General features: G+C 51.2%; 1 protein-coding gene and 5 non-coding genes across 7 annotated transcripts in view; all 6 read left to right on the forward strand.

The window, feature by feature from the left end:
- Window positions 1–319: 319 nt before the first annotated feature.
- The window catches only part of TBRG4 (transforming growth factor beta regulator 4), a 29,585-nt gene continuing 6,566 nt past the window's right edge, over window positions 320–23,338 (forward strand). The window contains exons 1-10 of one of the 2 annotated variants that reach the window (XM_048837329.2): window positions 320–460; window positions 2,547–3,045; window positions 6,802–7,125; window positions 9,739–9,910; window positions 13,156–13,313; window positions 13,956–14,066; window positions 17,453–17,597; window positions 19,649–19,894; window positions 21,050–21,161; window positions 22,604–22,718. In XM_048837329.2, coding sequence (XP_048693286.1) covers window positions 2,623–3,045; window positions 6,802–7,125; window positions 9,739–9,910; window positions 13,156–13,313; window positions 13,956–14,066; window positions 17,453–17,597; window positions 19,649–19,894; window positions 21,050–21,161; window positions 22,604–22,718 — 1,806 coding nt within the window. In that variant the 5' untranslated portion in view covers window positions 320–460; window positions 2,547–2,622. Of the gene's footprint in view, window positions 461–971; window positions 992–2,546; window positions 3,046–6,801; window positions 7,126–9,738; window positions 9,911–13,155; window positions 13,314–13,955; window positions 14,067–17,452; window positions 17,598–19,648; window positions 19,895–21,049; window positions 21,162–22,603; window positions 22,719–23,338 lie in introns of those variants that run through there. The other variant, XM_048837331.2, reaches the window with a different exon arrangement.
- Window positions 3,779–3,916, forward strand: LOC125633109 (small nucleolar RNA SNORA5). The gene has a single exon (XR_007355496.1). It is a non-coding gene; the product is annotated as a small nucleolar RNA SNORA5 (small nucleolar RNA).
- On the forward strand, window positions 8,279–8,415 carry LOC125633110 (small nucleolar RNA SNORA5). The gene has a single exon (XR_007355497.2). It is a non-coding gene; the product is annotated as a small nucleolar RNA SNORA5 (small nucleolar RNA).
- On the forward strand, window positions 12,698–12,825 carry LOC125633113 (small nucleolar RNA SNORA5). Its single transcript, XR_007355500.1, has one exon. It is a non-coding gene; the product is annotated as a small nucleolar RNA SNORA5 (small nucleolar RNA).
- LOC125633111 (small nucleolar RNA SNORA5) lies at window positions 18,601–18,737 on the forward strand. Its single transcript, XR_007355498.1, has one exon. It is a non-coding gene; the product is annotated as a small nucleolar RNA SNORA5 (small nucleolar RNA).
- On the forward strand, window positions 20,559–20,696 carry LOC125633108 (small nucleolar RNA SNORA5). Its single transcript, XR_007355495.1, has one exon. It is a non-coding gene; the product is annotated as a small nucleolar RNA SNORA5 (small nucleolar RNA).

The following is a 23,338-nucleotide window of genomic DNA, read 5'->3' on the forward strand; positions in this document are numbered from 1 at the left end:
GGCCACGCGGAAGCAGCCCTGGCAACCCCCTCAGCAGAAGATGCCGGGCGCCGCTGCCGCTGCCGCTGCCGCTCCCGCTCCCGCTCCCGCTGCCCGCGAGGGGGGCTGTCTCCCGCCCTCCCCAAGGCGCCATCTGAGGGGGCTGCTGCTGCTGCTACCCCGGCCGAGCCCCTCCCTGCCTCCACCCCGCCCAAAATGGCGCCGGCGCAGAGCGGCCCGGCCCCCGAATCCCTCCGCGCCCAGGCGGTGCCCGGAAATACCCTCGCCCGCCGCCGCCCTCAGTGAAGATGGCGCCCGTGGCGTGTCTCTCCCCCCAGCGGCAGCCAATGGGCGCGGCGGAGGAGCGTCGCGGGGGTAGTGACGCGGCCGGCCCGCGCCCCTCACGCGCGCTCTGTCCCTCTCTCCGGGCGCGGGCGGGCGAGGTCAGCTCGGCGGGGCCGGCGGTTGCTGAGGCGGGGCGGTGAGTGGCTCGCGGCCAGGCCCCGGAGGCCTCCCTGGCTCTGGGGGAGGGGCGGCGGACCGGACCGGACCGGGCTGGGCCAGTCACGGCGCCGGGAAGAGGGGTGGTCCCCCGCCCCCTCCCTTCCCCCGCGTGCCGGCCCGGATCCGTGTCCCGCCGCGCCTGGGGCTGTTCCGGCTCCCGGCCGCGGGTGTATCCGGGCCGCGGGGGGGCCTGGCCTAGAAATCGGGGGGCCCCGGGCTGTGGCCGAGCCGGTTCCCCTCTCCGCCCGGCGGGGGGGGCGGGCGGCCGTTCAACGCCCCGCGCCCGCCCTGCGTGCCGGGCCCTGGGCCTCGCCCTGGTGACATTGACCTGCCCCCGGCTCCCTCCCTGTCTCGGCCTGAGCGGCTCCTCGCGGGCTGGGCCTCCCCGGCTGCCTCCCCATCGCGCCGCTGGGCCGCTCGGGGGTGCGGTCTGCGCCCCCACACCGCTGCGGCGGGAGAAGCCCCGAGGGCGGGCACCTTCCCCCCTGGAGCTGGGGCTGATTTGTGGGTAAATAACGTCTAGGGCTCCCTACGCTGGCAAAGTGCCCCTCGCGCAGAGGTGGCCTCGGCGGGACGCTTGTCGGTAGGAGCCGGGAAGCGGGCGATCCAGTGCAGACAAGGGGCGTGGGGTGGTGGTGGTGGTGGTGGGGGGGGGGTCCATCAGAGCTGGGCCTCGTGTCCCTCCATGTGCTGCTGCTGCCCCAGAGGAGCTGGCCTGTGGGTCAGGGGAGAAGAGGCCCGTTCTCGGTGATTTCACAACTGGCTTCGGCAGGACTAGGACAGGCTACCCAGAAGTCCCATCCGCGTTTTGTGCCTGCAGGGTGCATGTGACGGAGCAGGGTACTTACATGAGCGGGCTCAGAGCCAAACCGTACAGCAGTGCTGTGGCAGTGTTCAGGTATTGCCGGGATTGGTAGGAAGTAGATACAATCCTATGATGGATGTCAGTGGTCGCAAATGGGAGTTAATACCAACCTTCAGTTTTCACTGTAACTTCTAAGCGGGAGTTTTAAATTTTCATGGGTTCCCCCTCCCCACAATTGCTCTCGATTTCAACTAATGACAGGTTTCAGAGGAACAGCCGTGTTAGTCTGTATTCGCAAAAAGAAAAGGAGTACTTGTGGCACCTTAGAGACTAACCAATTTATTTGAGCATGAGCTTTCGTGAGCTACAGCTCACTTCATCAGATGTATACCGTGGAAACTGCAGCAGACTTTATATACACACAGAGAATATGAAACAATACCTCCTCCCACCCCACTGTCCTGCTGGTAATAGCTTATCTAAAGTGATCAACAGGTGGGCCATTTCCAGCACAAATCCAGGTTTTCTCACCCTCCACCCCCCCACACAACTAAGTTACTGATAATGTGCCTAAGACTTAGGCTGATTGTTGTGAATAAATGAGTGAAAGTGGAAGGAAGTGTTTCTTGCGGGCCCAGACCTTAGTGATGCTATATAAATATCATGAATGAATGTAAAACAAACAGGGCTGAAATTCATTGACAGTTCCCAACATGAGACTACACTTTATCTTCTAGAGCAGTTGAGTGTCCGTAAGGCCTTGTCTACGCTTGTGGCAGCACGTGGGGTAGACGTAGCTATGGGCCAGAGTGAAAAACGGGCTGCTTCCCCACTGTGGTGTGTAGCTACACGTGGCTGTGAAAGGCTTTGGCCAAGGGGAGGCAGCAGGGAAATGCTCTGGCAGCAAGGATGCTACACTGCTAAAAAGAGCCGAGTAGAGGTGGGAGGCACTGCTTGGGTGTGTAGAGTGCCATGTAGGTACAGACGCCAAGGTTCTGGCTTGTCTGTACTCTACTTACCTAAGCAGTGCCTCGCTGTCTACATTGCTGTTTATACCCATGCTAGTGGTTTATACCCACCACTACAAATGTAGGCATAGCCTATGTGACACATGATTTTCAGTCACTACCAGCCTGGGCTAGATTCAAACCAGGCTATTGATGGAAAACTCTATGCCCTAGAGTCATCCAGTTCCCTCTTCTTTTTTAACTTTCAAATATGCTTTTGTTAAAGTGTTTTGTTTTTTTTCCTTTTGTAGGGCCTCTGAAATGTGGAGTTGACCCCAGTTCAGTTTTGTGCCCCTCCTCTTCCCTCCCAATAGCTCTAGCTGTGTCATGGCAGCCAGACTGGTGCAACGCTGTTGTCGTCGGCTCTTTTGTGGCTCCATCTTCGCACCCCTGGCGACCCCAACTTCTCTGTTAGCACCAGCATCCAAGACAGTGGTAGCAAGAGCTCTACCTCAGGCAGCTCTTGCTTCATTACACACTTCAAGCCTCTCCAGGCAAACAGACAAACTCTCAGTCAAGGAGCAAGTGTACAGCCGACATCCAGAGCATAGAGAGATTGATGAACTCATTGACTCAGCTTCTAGCCCTGAAGATCTCTTGAACGTGGGTGAACATCACTCTCTAAATGGGAACCAGGCCTCCGCAGTAGTCATCCAACTCTCCCGACTCGTGGTGGACAAGAAACTAGAAACAGAGAGCATCTTGCAGGACAGTCGCTTCCAGCAAGTGCTCAACATTCTAAATAGCCAGGTATGTTCCCATGATGCCACGGATGGGCGCTCTTGGAGGGAGGAGTGTGACGGGAGAACAAGCAGATAAAGTCCCCTTTCCCAGCTGCTTTTAGCTGGTGGCCTGTGCAGAGTTGGCTGGTCACATGATGTTGGTTCTCCTAACTTCCAGCTGAGAGAGACAGAGCCCATGGAAGGGAGAGATAGAGTGACCGACTGCTTTCACAAAAGGCAGAATACTTGCTGCACTGGAAACAACTAAAAACGCAACATTACTTGGCTATTCCATTTCTGTGTGTTCAATGGCTGTAGTGGCTGTGGGTGCTATGCGTCCCAGTGGATGCGCACGGGCAGGGATTGAGGTGATAGCCTAGCACACACAACATTGCCTTCCCAATTTGCAGTCTCTTTTTTGAGATTATGCTGCTGCGCCTCCCCTATCGGTGACACGAGGCAATGGTGCTTCAGAGAGCCCTGCTAAGTTCTGTTGTCTTCACAGGGGCTGCGGTGAACAGCAGCACAAGGACTAATAAAGTTTGAATTGGACTGAGCGTTGGTGAATTCTGCCAGCAGCAGTGTTGTACCCATGTTAAGAACTTTAGTTTCCCCCTTTGGGCATATCACTGAATCCACACCCAGCTCTCAACAGCCACATGGAACCCTGGATTAGCCCAATGAAATCTCAGTAAAATGATAAGAATGAGAGTGGGTTTCACATGTTACATTATGTTCTCCACTATCTATTCTTAAACTACAGCAGCCATGTCAAATTCAGTACTGTCCTTGTCTGTGGTTGGTACTGGCCCAGCTGGCTGCCACAGCAATATCTGTAGTTCATGGGCCCCATGTCTCTATTACTGGACCCTGGGGATAAAAGAATGCTACAGACACCTTGTATAGATCAGTAGAAATACTGAAGCATCTCACCCTAAGAGCATGCATACACGGGGATGTTAAATTGGATTCGTTTGTTTGCTCTGAGTGCACCAATTTGGTGCACTTAGATCTGGAAAAAGGGGTAAACAGTGAGATGGCAAAATTTGCAGACAATACAAAACTACTCAAGATAGTTAAGTCCCAGGCAGACTGCGAAGAACTACAAAAGGGTCTCTCAAAACTGGGTGACTGGGCAACAAAATGGCAGAAGAAATTCAGTGTTGATAAATGCAAAGTAATGCACATTGGAAAAGATAATCCCAACTATATGTATAAAATGGTGGGGTCTAAATTAGTTGTTACCACTCAAGAAAGAGATCATGGAGTCATTCTGGTTAGTTCTCTGAAAACATCCATTCAATGTGCAGCAACAATCAAAAAAGTTAACAGAATGTTGGGAATCATTAAGAAAGGGATAGATAATAAGACAGAAAATATATTGCCTCTGTATAAATCCATGATGCACCCATATTCTGAATACTGCGTGCAGATGTGGTCGTCCCATCTCAAAAAAGATATACTGGAATTGGGAAAGGTTGAGAAACGGGCAACAGAAATGATTAGGGGTATGGAACGGCTGCCATATGAGGAGAGATTAATAAGACTGGGACTTTTCAGCTTGGAAAAGAGACGACTAAGGAGGAATAGGATAGAGATCTATAAAATCATGACTGGTGTGGAGGAAGTAAATATGGAAGTGTTATTTACTCCTTCGCATAACACAAGAACTAGGGGTCACCAAATGACATTAATAGGCAGCAGGTTTAAAACAAAAGGAAGTATTTTTTCACACAACGCACAGTCAATCTGTGGAATTCCTTGCCAGAGGATGTTGTGAAGGGCAAAACTATAACAGGGTTCAAAAAAGAACTAGATAAATTCATGGAGGATACGTCCATCAATGGCTATTAGCCAGGATGGGCAGGGATGGTGTCCCTAGCCTCTGTTTGCCAGAAGCTGGGAATGGGTGACGGGATGGATCACTTGATGATTACCTCTTCTGTTCGTTTCCTGTGGAGCATGTGGCATTGGCCACTGTTGGAAGACTGGATACTGGGCTAAATGGACCTTTGGTCTGACCCAGTCTGGCTATTCTTATGTAAATTAACTGAGTGGCATTCACACTACTTTGTTATGCCACGCTGCTCTGTGCTACTCAATACTGCTATCAGAAAGAGCCACACCTAGCTGTGTGCTAGCATTTAAATGGGGATCTGGTTGAGATGACCATGGAGCAGTGAAGGTGCACAGACAGATCCATAGACAGGATGATCCAGGTGTGAAGCAGTGCACTGTGGGATGGCAGTGGGAGGATTGCCAGAAGCAGAATAGTTAAGGATTTGTCCACATGAACCTTAAAGCAAATAAACTCACTGCAATGAGGAGTTACTTCTCTTCCAAAGAGGATTAATTGCTGCCATCTAAGTTACTAAATAACTTGATTTTAAAAAGAAGTTGAGTGTGGGCACAAGACACTCTAATTCAAACAAACTAAAGTTAAGCTGATATAAGACCCCGTGTAGACAAGCTCTGAGATATCAAAAGACAGGTAGGGGTGGACCAGGCCAGCAATTGGACAGAAGTCTCTCAATGGAATTTGGTATCAAAGTGCTGCAGGAAATAGTGTTGGTGATTTGTATTGAAAGACTGAATGGGGCACAAGACTGAGAGTGGGAATACTGAGGTTCTGTTCCTGGCTTGCCAGTGACCTGTGTGATCTTTGGTAGGTCATGATATGTTTCTTCAGCTGCCTAATGGGTGATACTTGTTTACAGACCCTTTGCAATCCACTCTGAGATCTCTAAGAATTACTGTTCTACAGTGGTGATCATCAGCCTGAGTCAGTGTCCAAGCCTGGCTCTGAGAGGCTGCTGTGCTCCTTGAAGCGCCAAGTTTCTGACAAGTCTTAAGACCGAAGTCTTGGTTATTATGGTGCCTGTGGTACCATTTGCCAGAGCACTAGTAGAGCACCCTGGCCACATTCTATCTGAGCCGTTACAGTCTACTTCCCTTGATACCTTCTGCAGCTTCAAGCTGAGAAGTGATTCTTCCATTTCCTTAAACTGTTTTGTCATGTTGTTAGATAGCTGTCATGTTCCACCCCAGAGGTGGCTGCAATTTGGTGATATTTTCTTTGTTTTCTGCACAACCCGTGGGGATTCTTCAGCATGAAAGGTGCTTTAGAAGCTAGACTATCATCTGTGCAACTTTGGGCTTCTGTTGTTTTTTTTTTTCCAGCTGCATATTAGCTTTTCTCACTGGAACTGCCAAGTTGACCCCATTGCCCAGCAGCGATAGCCCTACGCTGCCCTGTGGGTGACCTGGGTCACTGGATCTTGCACATATAGTCAAGATCTGGAAGCATAAGAATGATGGCCTTTCAGCTTCATCATCAGTTTCTCCTTGGAGAAGAGCCGCAAGTGCACTGTGCCTTCATGAGGCAGTTGTGGAATGTACACGGGGGCGGGAGGGGAGTTTGGTCTGAACATAGAGGAAAAAGAGAGAGAAATGTTGACTGACACTAAAGGCAATGAAAGCTCAGCCCTGGGAAAACTAGAGCACCACTGCTCTGTCTCCAGACCAGGGCTGGACATAGCAGCTGCTCATGCTGCTGGGAAAGCTGCAGGTTGTGAGTGAAGTTAAAGGGGCAGTGAATGTGGAGTGTAGACACGGGAGCACTAAAACCACTCTTTCGGGGGTGCCTTCTGGAGCGTCTGGCATTTGCCAATGCTGGATGACTGATCCCATCTGATAAATCCTCTAGTCTCTAACTCCACTTCTTGCTCTGTTACAGCCTCCTTTGTGCCTAACAACATTCCCATATTTCCTCTTTGCTGCCTAGCTTTCCCAGGTCTGGAATAGCTCTTTGTTGCCCCTCTTGAAGAGCCTCTACCATCTGGGGCTGGAGAGGAATAAAAGGGAGCTGAGATCGGTGAAGCAGGAGGTACGCTGGCGGTTAAGACGCTTGAACTTCAGGCAGATTGCTTCCCTGGCAGAGTACATAGCAGCCAGCGAGCACACGGAGGATCAGAGTGAGCTGCTGAGCGACGTGGTGAAGCACCTGGAGCTGCGCTGGACGGAGATTGGGGACACCAGAGCTGTGGTGGCACTGATGATGAAGGTCGGGCACCTCTCGCAGACCCTGATGGACCGGCTGGAGGACAAGGTATAGGCAGCAGCTAGGACATGCGTGAGTCTCCTGCAGGGTGGATTGATTTAAATAAATCCTTTTAAATCTCCCATTTGAATCATGATTTAAATCAGCAAGCAGGTAGCCTTGATTTAAATCAGTAATTTTAATTGTGCTTTCCATTTGTACTTTCTACTTATTTTCTTTGGCTAGTAATTATTGAAACATGTTGATTTGCAACTAAATACGGCCTCTACGTCAAATTTGGTGCTTCTTTTTGCTAACCAGGAGGATAAACTGTATCTATACACAGATATTGAACCAGTGATATAGCTTAACTTACATTTATTTAGATTCTTAATTTTTACATTTATTACAAGAGAATGATGAATGATGCATTTCTCACTTCCTAGATGATCAATTTTTTACTTGCAGTTTGTGTCAAGCTGTATTTGGATGGAAATTCACATTTAATTGCAAATGCACAAAAACAGAACTTTACATGTTTTATTTAAATAAAGTACCTTAAATATGCTGGATACATAAGGGAAAAAAGTTCAGCAAAATTAGGGCTGTCAAGTGATTAAAAAAATCTATTCACAAATAAGGGCTCGTAGGCATTTATACAGCACGTCAGGCATGCATGGCAGCATGTTCCCTCAGGGGCCTCCTGGGTCTTTTCTGATCTGGAATGTTTTCCCACCACCACCCCAAGAATGTTGTTTGTTTTTTTTTAAAGCAGTGATCCTGAATCTGACAAGCCAAACAACCCACAGATCTGGTCTGAGGTTAAGGAGAGAACTGTTGTGGTTTACTTTACACTTTACTGAAATGGCTCCATAGTGAGACTCTGTAAAGAGCCTGCCTCACCCCCAGGGCCAAGCTCCACTGAGATCTGAGCACAGAGTTGCAGAATCTGCTCATTGTGGGGGCACGCTGCCTTGAGACTCCCCCATTTAAGTCATCACAGATGGGGAGAAAAGGAATGTTACCTTAGTTCTCTTTCCATTCCTTTCTCCTTCCAGTTCAGCCTGGTTCTGAATCAGATGGCTTGTGAATCACAGCTCTGCAGGCCTGTGCCCGTGGATTAGCTCATTGCTTACTAGATGTCCTTCAGGCATGTGATCTGGGCTGAGGAAACGCTCCCCAGATTGAAACCACCAGTGAGGTCTCTAAGTGGTTGTTTGACTGCAGCTATGTCAAATTCAGTACTCACCTTTTCCATGGTGAGTACTAGCCCAAAAGCTGCCATAGAAACATCTGTAGTTCATGGGCCCCACGTCTCTCTCTCTGGATCCTGGGGATAAATATTTGCTGCAGACATTGGTACATGCTAATAAAAATACCACAGTTTAGACTGGTTGGCTTGGGATTTTGCCAGGTAGCAAATTAAACACAGTGGGGTAAGGTTAGTAATAGGTGAGATGCCAAGGGAAACACCAGGAAATGGTGTTAATGATTCAGTAGGGGTTACTCTTTCCCCTCTGTCAGTACTCACCTTGCTGGTGCATTGGTTTAGAAGCTCAGATCCCATGGGGCTGAGCCCGACATAAACCCTTAATGTTAGAGCGCTGTAATCTTTTGGATGAAATGTAAACTGAGATGCTCAGAGTTTAAGGCCAAAAGGAACCGTTTGATCACCTAGTCTCCTCTCCTGCATAGGACAGGTCATTTATTTTTTTAAAAAAGGCTCCAGAGGCAGTCCGAGTAACTACAGGCCCATAAGCCTAACCTCAGTACCAGGCAAATTGGTTGAAACTGTTCTAAAGAACAGAATTATCAGACACATAGATGAACACGATTTGTTGGAGAGGAGTCAAAATGGCTTTTGTAAAGGGCGAGGCATGATTTCCCATCTATTAGAATTGTTTGAGGGGGATCAACAAACATGGACAAGGGGATCCAATGGATATAGTTTACTTAGACTTTCAGAAAGCCTTTGACAAGGTCCCTCACAAAAGGCTCTTAAGCAAACTAAGTAGTCCTGGGGTAAGAGGGAAGGTCTTCTCATGGGTCACTAACTGGTTAAAAGACAGAAAACAAAGAGTAGGAATAAATGGTCAGTGTCTCCGAGGAATTAGCCAAGATGGTCAGGGATGCAACCCCATGCCGTGGGTGTCCCTAAGCCTGTGACTGCTAGATGCTGGGGCTGGGCAATGGGACAGATCATTAGATAATTGACTTGTTCTGTTCATTCCGTCTGAGTCATCTGGCATTGGCCACTGTCGGAAGAGAGGACACCAGGCTGAAGGGGCCATTCGTCTGATCCAGAATGGCCATTCTTATGTTCTTAAATTTCACCCAGTTACTCCTGTATTGAGCCCATACTGGCCACTTGTGGTTGTAATAGATCCCACAGTATTTTTTGCAATAGTATTCAATGTAGCACTGATATCCTGACCAAATTCAGTCAGAAGTAATTACGCCCTGCCTCCATTAATTCTCCCCTCTGGATACAATGGTTTTGACATCATTTCTTATACTGTTTATTACTGTGATCTGCTATGTTCTGCTCCAGCATTTCAGCGCTGGATGATCTTTGAGAGGGTATGTTTTGTAAGATACTTTGAAATGTGAGATATGTAAGCAGATAATCGTGTAAATTGCTTTATCCCACCTTTACTCTCTGTGCTTAATGTCTGTTGGCAGGCTTTGGAATTAGCCGAGCAATTCACTGCTGAGGACATTCGGAAAGTGGCGTTGGTTTTAGCTCTCCAGAACCGGCGCTCTGTCCCCCTGCTCCGGGCCATTTCCTACCATCTGGTTCAGAAGCACTTTACCCTCAGCACTAGTGTTCTTGTGGACTTGGCCTTTGCATATGGTAAGTGAGTCCAGCCGTCCCCTGAACTACTCAGTCAAGTATCACACCAGCAGAGTCCAGTGCAGCACAGTCTTTGCATTGAACTAGGACTTCAGAGCATCAGTACCATGATGATGCAGTCCTGGCTGAGGAAGAGGAGGACCACCTTGAGTCCTAAGCTCGTACATTCAAGTACAAATAACTTTACCCAGCGGGTTGAAATCTCTCTTGACCCTGCTTTGGAGAGTTAACTGTCGAGTTATTTGGTACCTCTAATACACACCCAAAATGGAATTGATTTTCTCAGTTACAATGCAGACCTTACAGTGCCCTCAGCTTTTGCATTCTATTCTATTTAGTTTCTTACCATGCTCATCAGCCTCATATCAAAGCACCTTCCAATAGTGCATTAAGTGTCACCATCCACATCTACCACGGACTTCTAGCAGCAAAGGCTTTCAAAGAAAACTACTTAAACCTGCACAGTTTGAAAGAGACCTTCTTTGAGCACACAGCAGAGTGGCAGAAATTCCCAAATTCTAATCCCAGCTCTGCAGTGGATTCCCTCTGTCACCAAAGGCAAGTCATTTAACCTATGTGCCTCAGTTTCCCCACCTGCAAAAGGTAGGTGTTACTACCTGCCTGTTTCAGCAGGCCAGAAGTGCTGTGGTTGTGGGATTGGCAATGAACTGGATTGCCCAGATGGAATTAGGCGTAAAGGGGTGATGTTACAAAATTATTTGATCTCTCTCCATCAGAGTATTAGTTGAGGAATATTTGTAAAGTGATATTATTTTATCCAGTGACTAATATACTACATAGTACAGTAGGTCTCTGCCTGTGCTCTTGGGTGTGGCGGGCCAATGTATTTCAGTCTTAACTCGGAGATATCTCTGTTTGCAAGCTACAGCATAGATCAGAGTTTTCTGATCCATCACAATAATGAACCTAGTCATAGCATGCTTAGGTATAAACAACATTAATTTGAGCAGAAAGTAACACACCCATTGGTATAATAATGGGTTTCTTAGTTCTCTGACCCCTCCTTGCTGGTTTCTGCAGACATTTTGCCTCTCATCCTCTGCAGGACATCACAAACACTGCTTTCTTGTTAGCAACAGTCCAGACAAATGGGCAGTGTATCCTCCTACCAGGTAGAACAGTGACATGAGCCCCTCTGTTAAACTGGCTGATTCCAGCTGAGCAGTCCACTTCATTGTCTGTCTTGCACGTGACCAACTGGCTGAACTACGACTACCTAGATGGGGTGGTTATACTCTAAAAAGCGACAGTAGAAATGGCATTCAGAGCATTCCCTGCTTCTCTCAGTGAGTCTAGACTAGATCATCTCTCCTGTAATTTGGGTGATGAACCACTGGAACAAACTACCAAGGGAAGTGGTGGAGCCGCTATCTCTTGATGTCTTCAGAGCTACATTGGATGCATTTCTGGAAGATGCTTTAGTCCAATACAAGTTACTGGGCTCAGTACAGGGGGAATGGGTTGAAATTCTCTGGCCTGTGTTATACTGGAGGTCAGACTGGGTGATTGATTAGCCCCTTCTGACCTTAACATCTATGAGGAATTGAACAATCTATTGACTGCCAGCCCCAGGACTCCTATAGTCTTAGAGTCTTACTGGGCTCTTGCTGGTTCGTGCATCGCCACAGGAATTCTGCCATTAGAATGTATTGAGATAAAGGTTCTGCTGGCGTGAGCCAGAAGAGAGTCCTGCTCGCCCTCCCAGAGCTGCGGTGGTTCTGCAGCGATAACAAATGTAGCTTACGTACAACTTGAACTCCTGGAGCAGATCTGTTCAGTAATTAGGTACCAGCTGGCCACAGGTTTGTTACCCTGACCATAACTGAACTTAAGTTCTTTTCCAAACTTCTAAACTCGGCAGAATTCGGTAGTTCAGTATTACTCCGATGGACTTTCACAGGTTTTTCTTCTCCCCTCCCTGTCTTCTGGAGAGCTCTCCTGGCCCATCTGACACTGTTTCACTTCCCTTGGTATTGTCTGTTTCTGGGGATTTTTGCCCACAACACTCCTCACCTATGATGATGGTTCTTTAGTTCCCTGTTTTCTGTAGCATCCATCACCCTAAATCCTAATTTTGTTTTTGGATACAGCTTAGTATTAACTTCAAGCTTGTAGCGAATTTATTCCTCAGCCAAGACAAGCTCCTTTGTGTGTTGAAGAAAGTTATTCGGATTTAATGAAGATTTTAAAATAAGTACCATCCCTAGGTGTAGAGCTGCGGGGACATGCACCCAGTGGAATGGGAATATCTGGAGCTCTGCATTCTGAAATGGTGCACGTGGGTTTGTTTATACGATTAGGAAGGCAAATGAACATGCTAGCGCTTTGCTCTCAAATTATTTTCATCTTGCAGACACTTTAAGTACATTGACAACAGCCCTGGGGAAATAGAATATTATCTCCATTACGCAGTTGGTGCAACTGAGGCCCCAAAAGGTTAAGTGACATGCCAGAGAGGGAGTCAGAGAAAGCTGAGCTAGCAACTGCAAAGTTCCTGCCTCCTGGCCCTTGTCATTACACCTCTTCCCACTAGTACTTTGATTTGATTACGTCAACATCAGTGTAACGGTGCTGCTTGATCATTTCAAACACAAGGGCCCCATGCGCCTATCTTGGGCTGTGTGTTTGACTTTCCCCTTGGAAGTTTCACCTGGTGGCTGGCTCAGCGTTAATGTGGATACCATGAGTACTCCTATGGGATTTAGGCTGCCCCTTGGTATTAGTTAATGAGCCTACAGTCAGGCTAGCATCAGGTGTGAAGCACTCTGCAGCCTTGTCAAATGCAGTGCTCTCTTCCTCAGTGATGGGTACTGACCCAAATAGCTGCCACAGAAGCACCTGTAGTTCATGCCATGTCTATCTAGAGAGGGGATAAAAATCTTCCACAGGCACCCAGCACAGGCCAGCATCATTAGTCTGAATCCCTTCTCAGCACCGCCTGGTGATCGAGAGAGGCTGATGGGCTTGGGGCAGAGGCCTGGCCTGGTTCTCTGTAGTTGCAAGAGTATGGTTGTGGCTAAGATCTGATTTCGAGGTGGGGAGGGAACAGCATTCACCCAGAGCCTCTTCCTCTCCAGGAATACAGCTTGATGCTTTTGCTTGTCTCCCCCTGTGCCTTACCCCCCCCAGACGTCCCGCTCCCCCCTTGCACTGCTCCCACTGGTGCTTCGGAGCTCCCGGCTGACTCCTCTTAAGCAGGTGCTGATTTCTTCTGCCTCTTTAAGGAAAGCTGAATTTCCACCAGACCCAGGTCTTCCAGAAGATGGCATCAGACCTGCACGCCCGCGTGCCCGAGATGGCTCATGGTGACGTGGGGCGCTGCATCAAGTCCTTTGCTTACCTCAAGTGGCTCAACCTGCCCCTCTTTGAGGCCTTTGCTCAGGTGAGGAGACTTGAGTGGGGAAGGAAAGGGGGAAACAGCCATTGTTGGGCCCCTCTGCTTCAGTTTCCCAAGCTGTAAGATGGGGTAATGATGCTGAGATGTATTTGTAAAGTCTAAAAAGTCTAAACACTATGATACCAAGCTGATACCTTGCTCAGTGGTAGCACATACAGCTCTTTGACTTGGCTAAGTGCAAGACAGCATGTGTCAGTAAAAATGGCTTCAATGTCTCTTCTATGCTGGGGGTTACAGTATGGGGCACATCATAGCTGGCTTGCTGCAGATGGCTGCCTGGTGTGGTAGCAGCTTACACTGAGAGGGGATCATTGAGGGGAGCCCCGGACTGCTTGGCAACTAATCCCAGCTCATCCCCGACTATCCTGTCTGTGCTTCCGTTTCTCATCGGGCAGCTGGGGTATTCTGCCTATCTCAGTTTATACTTACACACCCATATCTTTGTGCTCCTTGAATATAGTGCTGGATGCTAATACAAAATCCTTAACAGGTCCATAGGGGCCATTTGGCTTATTTCCGCCCTGTGTCATCGGGGCAGCGCTGTCCGTGGGTTGGATTTTGTAAGCGTCAGTGTTTGCTTTGGAGCAGTTCGGGTCTACACTTATGCTTTCCCTCTCTGGTTTCCAGTACACCTTGGACAATGCTGACAGATTCACCATGCTGCAGCTGTGGAACGTCATCCTGTCTTTCGCCCGCCTGAACTTCCAGCCCAGCAGAAGCGAGAACTACTTTAACATGGTAACGTTCCTTGCCCATCCCGTCCCCCGTCATGCCCTCGGGCTACATCAGAACCAAAGCGAGGTCTGCCAAGGCTGCAGATCTCCTGAAGACATCTGAGCTTGCAGACTTAGGGGTGTCCAGAATATCTCCAGCTCTGACTTCTGTAGGAAAAGGACAGCCATGCCATAGCCCCGCAGTTACACACCCATCTCCCAGAACACATGCATGATCTACAGTCTGTTCAAACCTGGGGGGCACCGCAGCTCATCTCGAGTAAGTGCTCATGTTTGCTCAGTGAAGTCCTTGGATTTGAGCTCTTGAGAACAGGAAGCAGGGCATCCCAGCAGGGCCCCGGCACTCGCTCCATCCTGCTGCATGTGGCAAAGTGCCAGGCTCAGTGTTTTCAGTCAAGCATTGACTTGGAGGCCCTACACTATGGATGATGTGATAGGGTAAAACAATTATCAGGAAAGGGTTATGGGCAAACCTGCCTGTCAGGACTGGGCCAGGGATTTAAAGGAAAGGTGTGTCTGGGGACTGAGGCAAGGAAAAGCCCCCCCAGAAAGACTCCCCCTTCCCTTAAATTGCCTGCTGAGACGTGACAGGCAGGTAGGCCGTAACCCTCTCCTGGCTATGTCATCCTGACACAGGTGGCTGGGAAGGAGAATGGCTCTCCTTGCTGCCTGTACTGGTGACCAGTGTATGTAATACACCCAGAGACAATAAGCATATAATCACTTAATACAATGGGGCTATGACAGCCCTCCAGAGGGGCACATCTGGGTTGGGGGGACTGGAGCTTTTAGACCAGGCCTCAGTGCCTGTGCACTCACCTGCCAGTCTCTGGCATGCCGTGCTTTGCCTGTTATGCCTGCTTGTGCCCTTCAGAGCTGGGGCAGCCGCACACCTCAAGCCAGGCAGCGAGGGCCGCACGGTGCTCGCAATTCATTTGCTAGGTAGGCATGGATGATCATAGTAGCATTCTGAGCAAGAGCTAATCTAGCCCAGCTCTCTGGCTAATCTAGCCCAGAGCTAATCTAACCCAGCTCTCTGGCTAATCTAGCCCATCTCCCAGGTGCACCATGAGAGCTGGTTAGATGCAGGCAGAAGTATAGATTTTAGGCAACGTGTTCTCTACCTGTTCACACAGAGCAGGCAGGAGCTCAGCTACCTCATAGTCCCATCACCTCTGCAGCAACCGGCCTGATGTGTAGTTCCTCATCCCAGGGGGTGCAGAGCTGAGATGGCTCTGCTGGGGCTTGAGCCAGAGGCTTCAGTGCGTCTTGGCCTTTCTGACCTGATGCTTAGTTCATTAAGCCACCCTGTAGCAAAGCTGCTGCCTCAACACAGCCCCTCCTGGCTGGATGTGGCATTGCAGCACCGTCACCTCAGTTTCCCCCACTGTCCTTTGGCCTGCTCTGTACCATCTGCTGAGCTGTCAGATACCAAAGTTTCAGAGTAGCAGCCGTGTTAGTCTGTATTCGCAAAAAGAAAAGGAGTACTTGTGGCACCTTAGAGACTAACCAATTTATTTGAGCATGAGCTTTCGTGAGCTACAGCTCACTTCATCGGATGCATACCAAAGTGACCAGCTCCCTGGAGCCAAAGTGCAGGGATGGTCTGAGGTCCGTAGTTCCAGGAGTCCTCCTCTGGTCTGTTCCACTCCCCACTTCCATATTCACTTACCAGCCTCTGGGGCCTCTGCCTGGTCTCCATGGGGCCACTCACCCTTATGGGGTCTCTCTCCAGGGCAAGGGGGAGGCACAGTGGCTGGGCAGTGCCTGGAGCACCTTGCCTTGCCGCCCCATGCCTGTTGTATGCATTCATCGAGGGCCCTGGTCTGCAGGGTTGTCACAGACACCAGAATTAGAAGCTCTCTCTAAAGCGGGGGTTTGTTAAGCCATAAACTACCAACTTTGGCTTATTAAAAATATGTTAAGGTCTGTTATAAAGAGGATGCTGACCACCAAAGGCAGGAAAAGACGTAAATGGGCTTAATCTGCAGCAAGGCAGATACTTTCTAGCTCTAAAGGTACTTCAGCTCTGGACCAGGTTTCCAAGAGAGGTTGTGGAATCCCTGTCACTAGAGGTTTTGAGAACAGGCTGAACAAACGCCTGTCAAGGGTGGTCTAGGTTTATTTGGTCCTGCCTCAGTGCAGAGGGCTGGACTAGACAACCTCTCGAGGCCCCTTCCAGCCCCACATTTCTGTGAGTCCATGAAAGCCTCTGCCTACAAATCCTCTGTATAATGGTAAGAGGCCCTGCAGTGGTGAGGCCCCACATTGGTGAGGCCTCATCTGGAGTACTGTGTCCAGTTTTGGGCCCCACACTTCAAGAAGGATGTGGATAAATTGGAGAGAGTCCAGCGAAGGGCAACAAAAATGATTAGGGGTCTGGAACACATGAGTTATGAGGAGAGGCTGAGGGAGCTGGGATTGTTTAGCCTGCAGAAGAGAAGAATGAGGGGGGATTTGATAGCTGCTTTCAACTACCTGAAAGGGGGTTCCAAAGAGGATGGCTCTAGTCTGTTCTCAATGATAGCAGATGACAGAACGAGGAGTAATGGTCTCAAGCTGCAGTGGGGGAGGTTTAGATTGGATATTAGGAAAAACTTTTTCACTAAGAGGGTGGTGAAACACTGGAATGCGTTACCTAGGGAGCTGGTAGAATCTCCTTCCTTAGAGGTTTTTAAGGTCAGGCTTGACAAAGCCCTGGCTGGGATGATTTAACTGGGAATTGGTCCTGCTTCGAGCAGGGGGTTGGACTAGATGACCTTCTGGGGTCCCTTCCAACCCTTATATTCTATGATTCTATGGTGAAGCTGCCCAGCTGCTTGCTGCGGACCCAGAGGGACATCCTGCCAGCACACACTGATCCAGGTGTTCTCAGGATGATAATGACGCTTGGCATCCCACTGTGGTCAGGGAGGGCATGCAAGGCTTCTCATCCCGTTCATTCCTGGGCAAAGGCCGTGTTCTTTACACGTGTGGCTTTGAAGCAATCTCACAGCCCTCGCTGCTCTCTGGCCCACGAAAAACGCAGTGATCCGGTTGTTAGTGAGTTCTTGGCCCTTCAGAGAGCAGCAAGCGTACAATGAGCACGGTGTGTGCTGCCTCTGTAGTAGCAACCCTGCAATAACAAACCCTAGAGAGAACGTACCATTCAGAGAGAGTCTTGCTGGGCAACCCACTTTCACATTTCCGAAGAACCAAAATGAGAAAAATCCCTTGACTGCAAATACCCCCTCTGCTGGGAGAAGCGTTTCTCTAGCTAAGATGTCTCACACTAGGTATGCTCAGGCCAAGCCACCCAGGTATCGGTCCAGTGGCCTCTGAATTCCTAGCAGAGCTAGGAAGACCCAGCCCAGGAAACCCATCTGACAGCTTGTGACTTTCCTTCCCCAGGTCCATGAGAAGCTTGGTGACCAGCTGGACAGTCTGGACCCGCACCTGCTGACAGATCTGGTGTGGTCACTGTGCGTGCTGCAACAGGCAAAGACTCCCTACCTGCAAAGGGTGCTGGCCCCACAGTTGTATAGCCAGCTTCTGGGTAAATGTAGATGTATCAAGGACTTGGGATGTGCCTGTATCTGCCAGTGGAGATGGAGAGAGCGGGAGCCTTTTAAGACCATGGGGAACCTGACAGCTCAAGGGATTGGGAATGGGAGTATTGCACCTTTGTCCTCCAGGTTGTCAGTTCCTGTCTGGCCCAGGTGACAGTGACGGTCGGTCGGTCGTTGCCTATCCCATGATGGGTGAGATGAATGTAGTCTCAGTTCCATTGCCGACAGATGTCATGTCACAAATCCACCACCAGGTGGCCCTGTTGTAACAGTTGCAGCAGAGAGGTGAAGGATCGAATGAGTGATGGTATCAGTCTGTCCAGGCCCCGGGTGAGGCACACAGGCTGGGTCACGTATGGGGAGCTGGCCTCGCTGCTGTCTGTTATAACCCCCAGGACAGTCCTGAAGTGGCTGGAAGTGGGAAGCACAGCAATAATTCAGCAGCCAGGCCGTGGGGCATGGGGGCTGTGGCTAACCCAGCAGCACTAGCTCCCAATCTCTGCTGGGCATTCGCGTTTGGGTTTGTGGGTGTGATGGAGAGGGCCCCGGATGGAAGTGAGTGTAATGCTCATGAAAATGAAGTGCCAATAGCATTGACTTGAGTGTGTCCTCCCCCACAGTGTTCTTCCAGAGGGCATCCCTGCTCATCTACCGCCCTGAGCTACTCCAGTCCTGGCCCCACATAGCCCTTCTGATGCACTTTAACTGCCCCCCGTTGCTCTCCCAGCCCTGGGCACGCTGGCGCTGTGTATTTCTTTATGTGGGTAACTCTTCACCAAGGAGTGGTTTGATGCCACTAGCCTTGGATTTTTGATTTGTCCTGGAAGCTGGAGTCTGAGCACAGCTCAGTAATGTGAAAAGGCTAGTTTGCTGCTCTGTTCCTCACTCACCCACCCATTCCTGCTGAATTCTAAAGTCTGGGAGTGCGTATGTGAACAGCAGCTGTCAGGTCCACCCAAGAACTCTGCAGCTTCCCCTTCCCCCTCCCCCTGCAGCCATGTCAAATTCAGTACTTGTCTTCTCCCTGGTGGGTACTGGCCCATCCAGCTGCCACAGCAACACCTGTAGTTCATGGGCCCCACGTCCCACTCATGGACCCTGGGGATAAAACCGTGCTACAGACACCCAGCCTCTGTGAGGTTTGCAAAGCTGCTGTAGTTGGCAGGGAATGAGATTTGTTCTGCCAGCTCAGCAATCTGAAAGGCCGTGAGCCCTTCTCAGCATGAGTATACCACAGAGGGGGTTGGCAACGGCCTCTGGTTAGAACAGCCAATTCCGGAGTCTGCCACAGGGGGCATCTGTCTAGCCGAGTGACATCCTTTGGGTGGTGCTGCCCGTGGGGGTTCCCGTATGGTGCTGGCTCTGCTGTTAGTGATGACGTGAAACACTGGGCACGCTCCTTCCTGGAGTGACTATGGCCGGGTACGCTTGGGTCTGTGTGCTCACGTCTCTGTAGCACAGAGCTTCTCCTGACGTGGAGACCCACGGGGTAGTGATAACGCTTGTTCCATGCCAGTGCCACTGAATCGCAGCTGGGCACAGGGATCTTACCCCACACACCTCAAGGACCCTGTGCTGGGCAGAGCGCATGTCCCTTCCCCGTGCTCCTGGGCGTTCTCCCTCAAAGCCCGCCTCACAGGCTTGGTGCTGCCAAAGCTGCAACTGCCCAGTCCCTGGAGATCAGGCGCTAGATGCAGCAGGGGGTAGGTGCCCCCCTCAAGGTACTGAGCGTGCATTGCAATCAGTGGGAGGTTGTTCAGCACCTATGTCTAACGGGACATAGCGTTGGATGGGACCTGCTGGGTCACTGAGTGCAGTCCCTGCTGTCATGGGCAAGCCCCAGCGTATAATCCCACTTGTCACTGTGGGCCCTGCAGGACCAGGTTCTGAGTGGCAGATGTGGGGCTAGAGCCCACAAGCCCCGAGTCCTGCTATGAAGTGGACTGAGTTGAACTTTTAGGAGATCTGAGTGGCTGAGCCCTCGGTCCAGGCCCCTCCCTTGGGCCAGGTCTTCATTGCTGCCCTTTTTACCCAACAGCCGACCAGACGCCCAGAGGACAGAACTACAGGCTCAAACTGATGCATATCAATGCTGCTGCCAGGCTGGAGTGCCCGGGCTACCAGGGGCCCTTCCTTCCGCCAGAGGCCCTGAGTGCCACGGAGCCAACCAGGGACACGAAGGCCTCTCCGCTACAGAGCAGCCTGCAGGAGGTGCTGAACAGGGTGGCCAAAGACGAGGTTAACAGGCGGTTCAACGTGCACACCATTTATGGCTGGCAGCTTGGTGAGTGTGTTCTTGGGGACCCGAGCCCAGGGCTGCAGTGACTTCAATGTGAATGAACTGGGGAGCTCCTGCGTTGTCCAGAGAGCACATGGCGTGTAAACTCCTCCCTCCTGACATTCACCCACTTGCGTGGCAGTCCTGATGCAGCCCTCCTGTTCACCCACTGATCCATCACCTGGCTCCCACTGCAGCTGTGCCAGGGCACCTCCCTCCTGACGTGTGCATCAGTCTGAGGTGCCTCCTCGCCCTGCCAGTGCACCTCCCTCCTGACCCCTCTGCTATTCCAGTCCTGAGCAGAGACAGCTCATGGGGCCAGATGGTTTTGGCTTTGTGAACCCCGTGCACCTGACCTTTCTACCCCCTGGCTCCAAGGGTGACAGGCTCTGTCCTGCCGTGCTCCCCAGCTCCAGGGCTCTGGATCACTGGTGGTTAGTTAGCACAGGGTGGAACACACTGTTTCTCAGACATATGCCTGACTGTCTCAGGGAAGCGACAAGGCAGATGGAAAATTGTCTCCCCTCTGGGTTGGCTAGACCAGTCCCTATGTCCCAGCCTGCAGAGCTGCTAGGCAGACCTCGGGGAGGAAACGCCCTGTCCTCCCGTACCATTGTGTGAACAGCAGCTGTCAGGTCCACCCAAGAACTCTGCAGCTTCCCCCTCCCCCTGCAGCCATGTCAAATTCAGTACTTGTCTTCTCCGTGGTGGGTACTGGCCCAGCTGGCTGCCACAGCAAGACCTGTAGTTCATGGGCCCCATGTCCCTCTAATTGGACCCTGGGGATAAAAACATGCTACAGACACCCGCCATGAGCTAGGAGAGGTGGCTGCTGTGTGTGACTGCAGCTCCCCACCATCCACACAGAGCATAAGACACAGTGGAATGGCCCTGCTGGACCCACTGCCATTGGCTAGCAAATCAAAGCCAAAATGCAACTCTGTCCAGGGGGTAGGTTGGTAGCAGGGCAGGTGCTCGATGGCGGGCACTACCCCACCTGGCCAGTTAGTGTCACCCTCTCACGGGTGAGCCGGTGGGCCTAGGCAAGTCTTTGTGCATCATCAGATCTCCCTGGGGATGTGGCCCAGTAGAACAACTGATGTTAATCAGGAGCCAGCCAGACCTCAGGAGTCCCTGTGGTTTCCCCTCTCTCCTGTGTAGATGCAGAGATGATGCTGAACAGCGACAACCAACCTCTCCCCATAAAGGACTTTGCTGCCCCCTACCTGCTCCAGTCAGAAGGGACAAAACCCCCACCCTGCGGCACCAGGAGGTGAGTGCCTAGCCACACCAGAGATCAGGCCCTGCTGCGCTATGTAGGCCAGGATGAAGGGTCTAAGTCCGCCCCAGCCCTGTGGGAGTGAGGGGAGGAAGGCTGCCGTGTGTGTAAGTGCTCAGGATGAGGTGAGATGTTTCTGCACTTGCAGTAGTGAAAGCAGAACAAGTGCATTAACTCCCTGGCAGCCAGGCCTGGCAGCTCATGGCACAGACCCGCTGCCAGCTGTGCCACGGCTGCATCATGACCGCTGAAACTCGGGCAAAGGAAGATGGGCGCTGTGAGCAGACTCTGGGGAATGGTAACCACAAGCTGCCTAGCTCCTGAGAGTCCCCTCCCTACCTCTCCCACCTCCCTAGAAGTCCCCACAGACACACAGGATACAAGCTGATCGGGATAACCAGCATCTTCATCTAAAAGTTCCCTTAGCCAGCCACTGGGAAAGAAGTTCAGCTGGGGATCATGGGGGGACCCATACCCCTTTCCCCTGCTCAGGCTGGAATGAGTGAGCCCCCAGCTCATGTCCACACTCAGCCCAAGCAGCTGTGAGTAGAACCACTAGTTAGGGAAGGGGGAGGGGGTGTATGGGAAGATGCTGATGCTAATTGGGCAGTGCAGGCTCCCTAGCCAGCAAGGCCCCTTTCTTTCTCCTTATTAACCTGCTTGGGCCTTCAAGGTTTAGCGCCCCATTGCTCGGCAACGGCATGGATGCTGAGACTGAAACCTACGAAGCACTACTCCAGTCAGTAGTGGCTGGCTCGATCTTGGTCTAGTGCCGGGTGGAGCAGTGTCCACATCAATCTGCCACTGTAACTGGCCCCTCATCAGAGGCCGTGGGGACTAAACTGCCCTCTCACATTGTTGCTGGACTTATTCTGTGGTTAAATTGTTCTAGCATCTTTCCCCAGCATTCATATTCACACACACACACCAAACAAATCGCAGGGCTGAGTAATCTCCTGGGCATAGTACTTGTGCCTGTAAATGCTCAGACAGGGGCCCTCTGATCTCTTGCCTCAGGACCTGAACTAATCTCCCGGACCCTGGCCCCTGGCATTGCTGCTCCTGACCCCAAACGTGTAGCCCTGCACAACTGAAAGGCTGCGATGCTCCTGTTACTGTCCTCTGAAGCATTAGATATTGGTGACTGCTGCATGCAGGATAATGGACGCCAGTCAGTGGGCCGGGGGTCTGATCCAGCATGCCAGCGCTCGTGCCCTGTCCGATCCAGAGCAGGCAGCAATCGCAGCTGGGTAGAGCGGCTCCTCGTAGCATTGCGAAGTGCTTATTCCTGTGGAGCTTTGGCAGCTGCTCAGAGCCAGCAAAGCGTCCTGCCTGCAGAGCCCAGGGTACACAGCGCTCTCGATTGTGATAGGTTTGAGCGTGCGCCTGCTCCTGAGTCATTCTGCCCCTTCCCTCTGTGTGCGTCTCCCTCACAGGATCGCTTTCCTGAGGTGGGAGTTCCCAAACTTCAGCAGCAGAAGCAAGGACCTGCTGGGCCGCTTCGCCATGGCCCGACGACACTTGCAAGCCGCTGGGTTCTTGATCGTGGATGTGAGTAGCCAGCGAGGGCCATGGCCTTCTCCCCCTGCTCCCAATACTAGAATGAATTGGGGCTCGACCTCCGTTACCCGACAGCTGACGAACAGCACAGCATGCACCTTAGTGGTGTAAGGTAGCCCAATAAACATGGCCAAGAGCCCTTCCAGTCTCCCTCTCCCCTTGGGAGGAATGTGGCCTCGCTCAGTGATCCAAATTCATTGCATGAGTTACCTGAAAGGCAGCAGCCAAAACCATCACTGGGACTGAGGGACTGATCTGAAAGGGGACTATGAGCTGGAAACAGAAGAGACCTGGCCTCAGAGCTGACTACGGGGACAAAGGTTGGCAGAATGAGCATGGCGGGGGGGGGGGATTATTTAGGTTGGTGCAGGAGAGGGGGTCGGTCTAATGCAGTGAGATGAGATGAGATGAAGGAGAGAACTTCCTGCCAGGGAGAGCTGGGGACTAGTTTTCCCAGGCAAACAGGGAGGAGCCGCAAACTGGAGTAGCCAGAGCCCAGTGACTGGGCTGTAGGGAGTCGTCCTGCACATGGTGACTAAGGAAGGGGCCTACTGGGTCTCTTCCTGTAACTGATATTAAAGTGGTCCCCAGATCAGCAGTAGGGGCTGACA

This window comes from Caretta caretta, chromosome 2 (genome assembly GCF_965140235.1).
Source record: "Caretta caretta isolate rCarCar2 chromosome 2, rCarCar1.hap1, whole genome shotgun sequence".
In the NCBI taxonomy this organism is placed as follows: Eukaryota; Metazoa; Chordata; order Testudines; family Cheloniidae; genus Caretta; species Caretta caretta.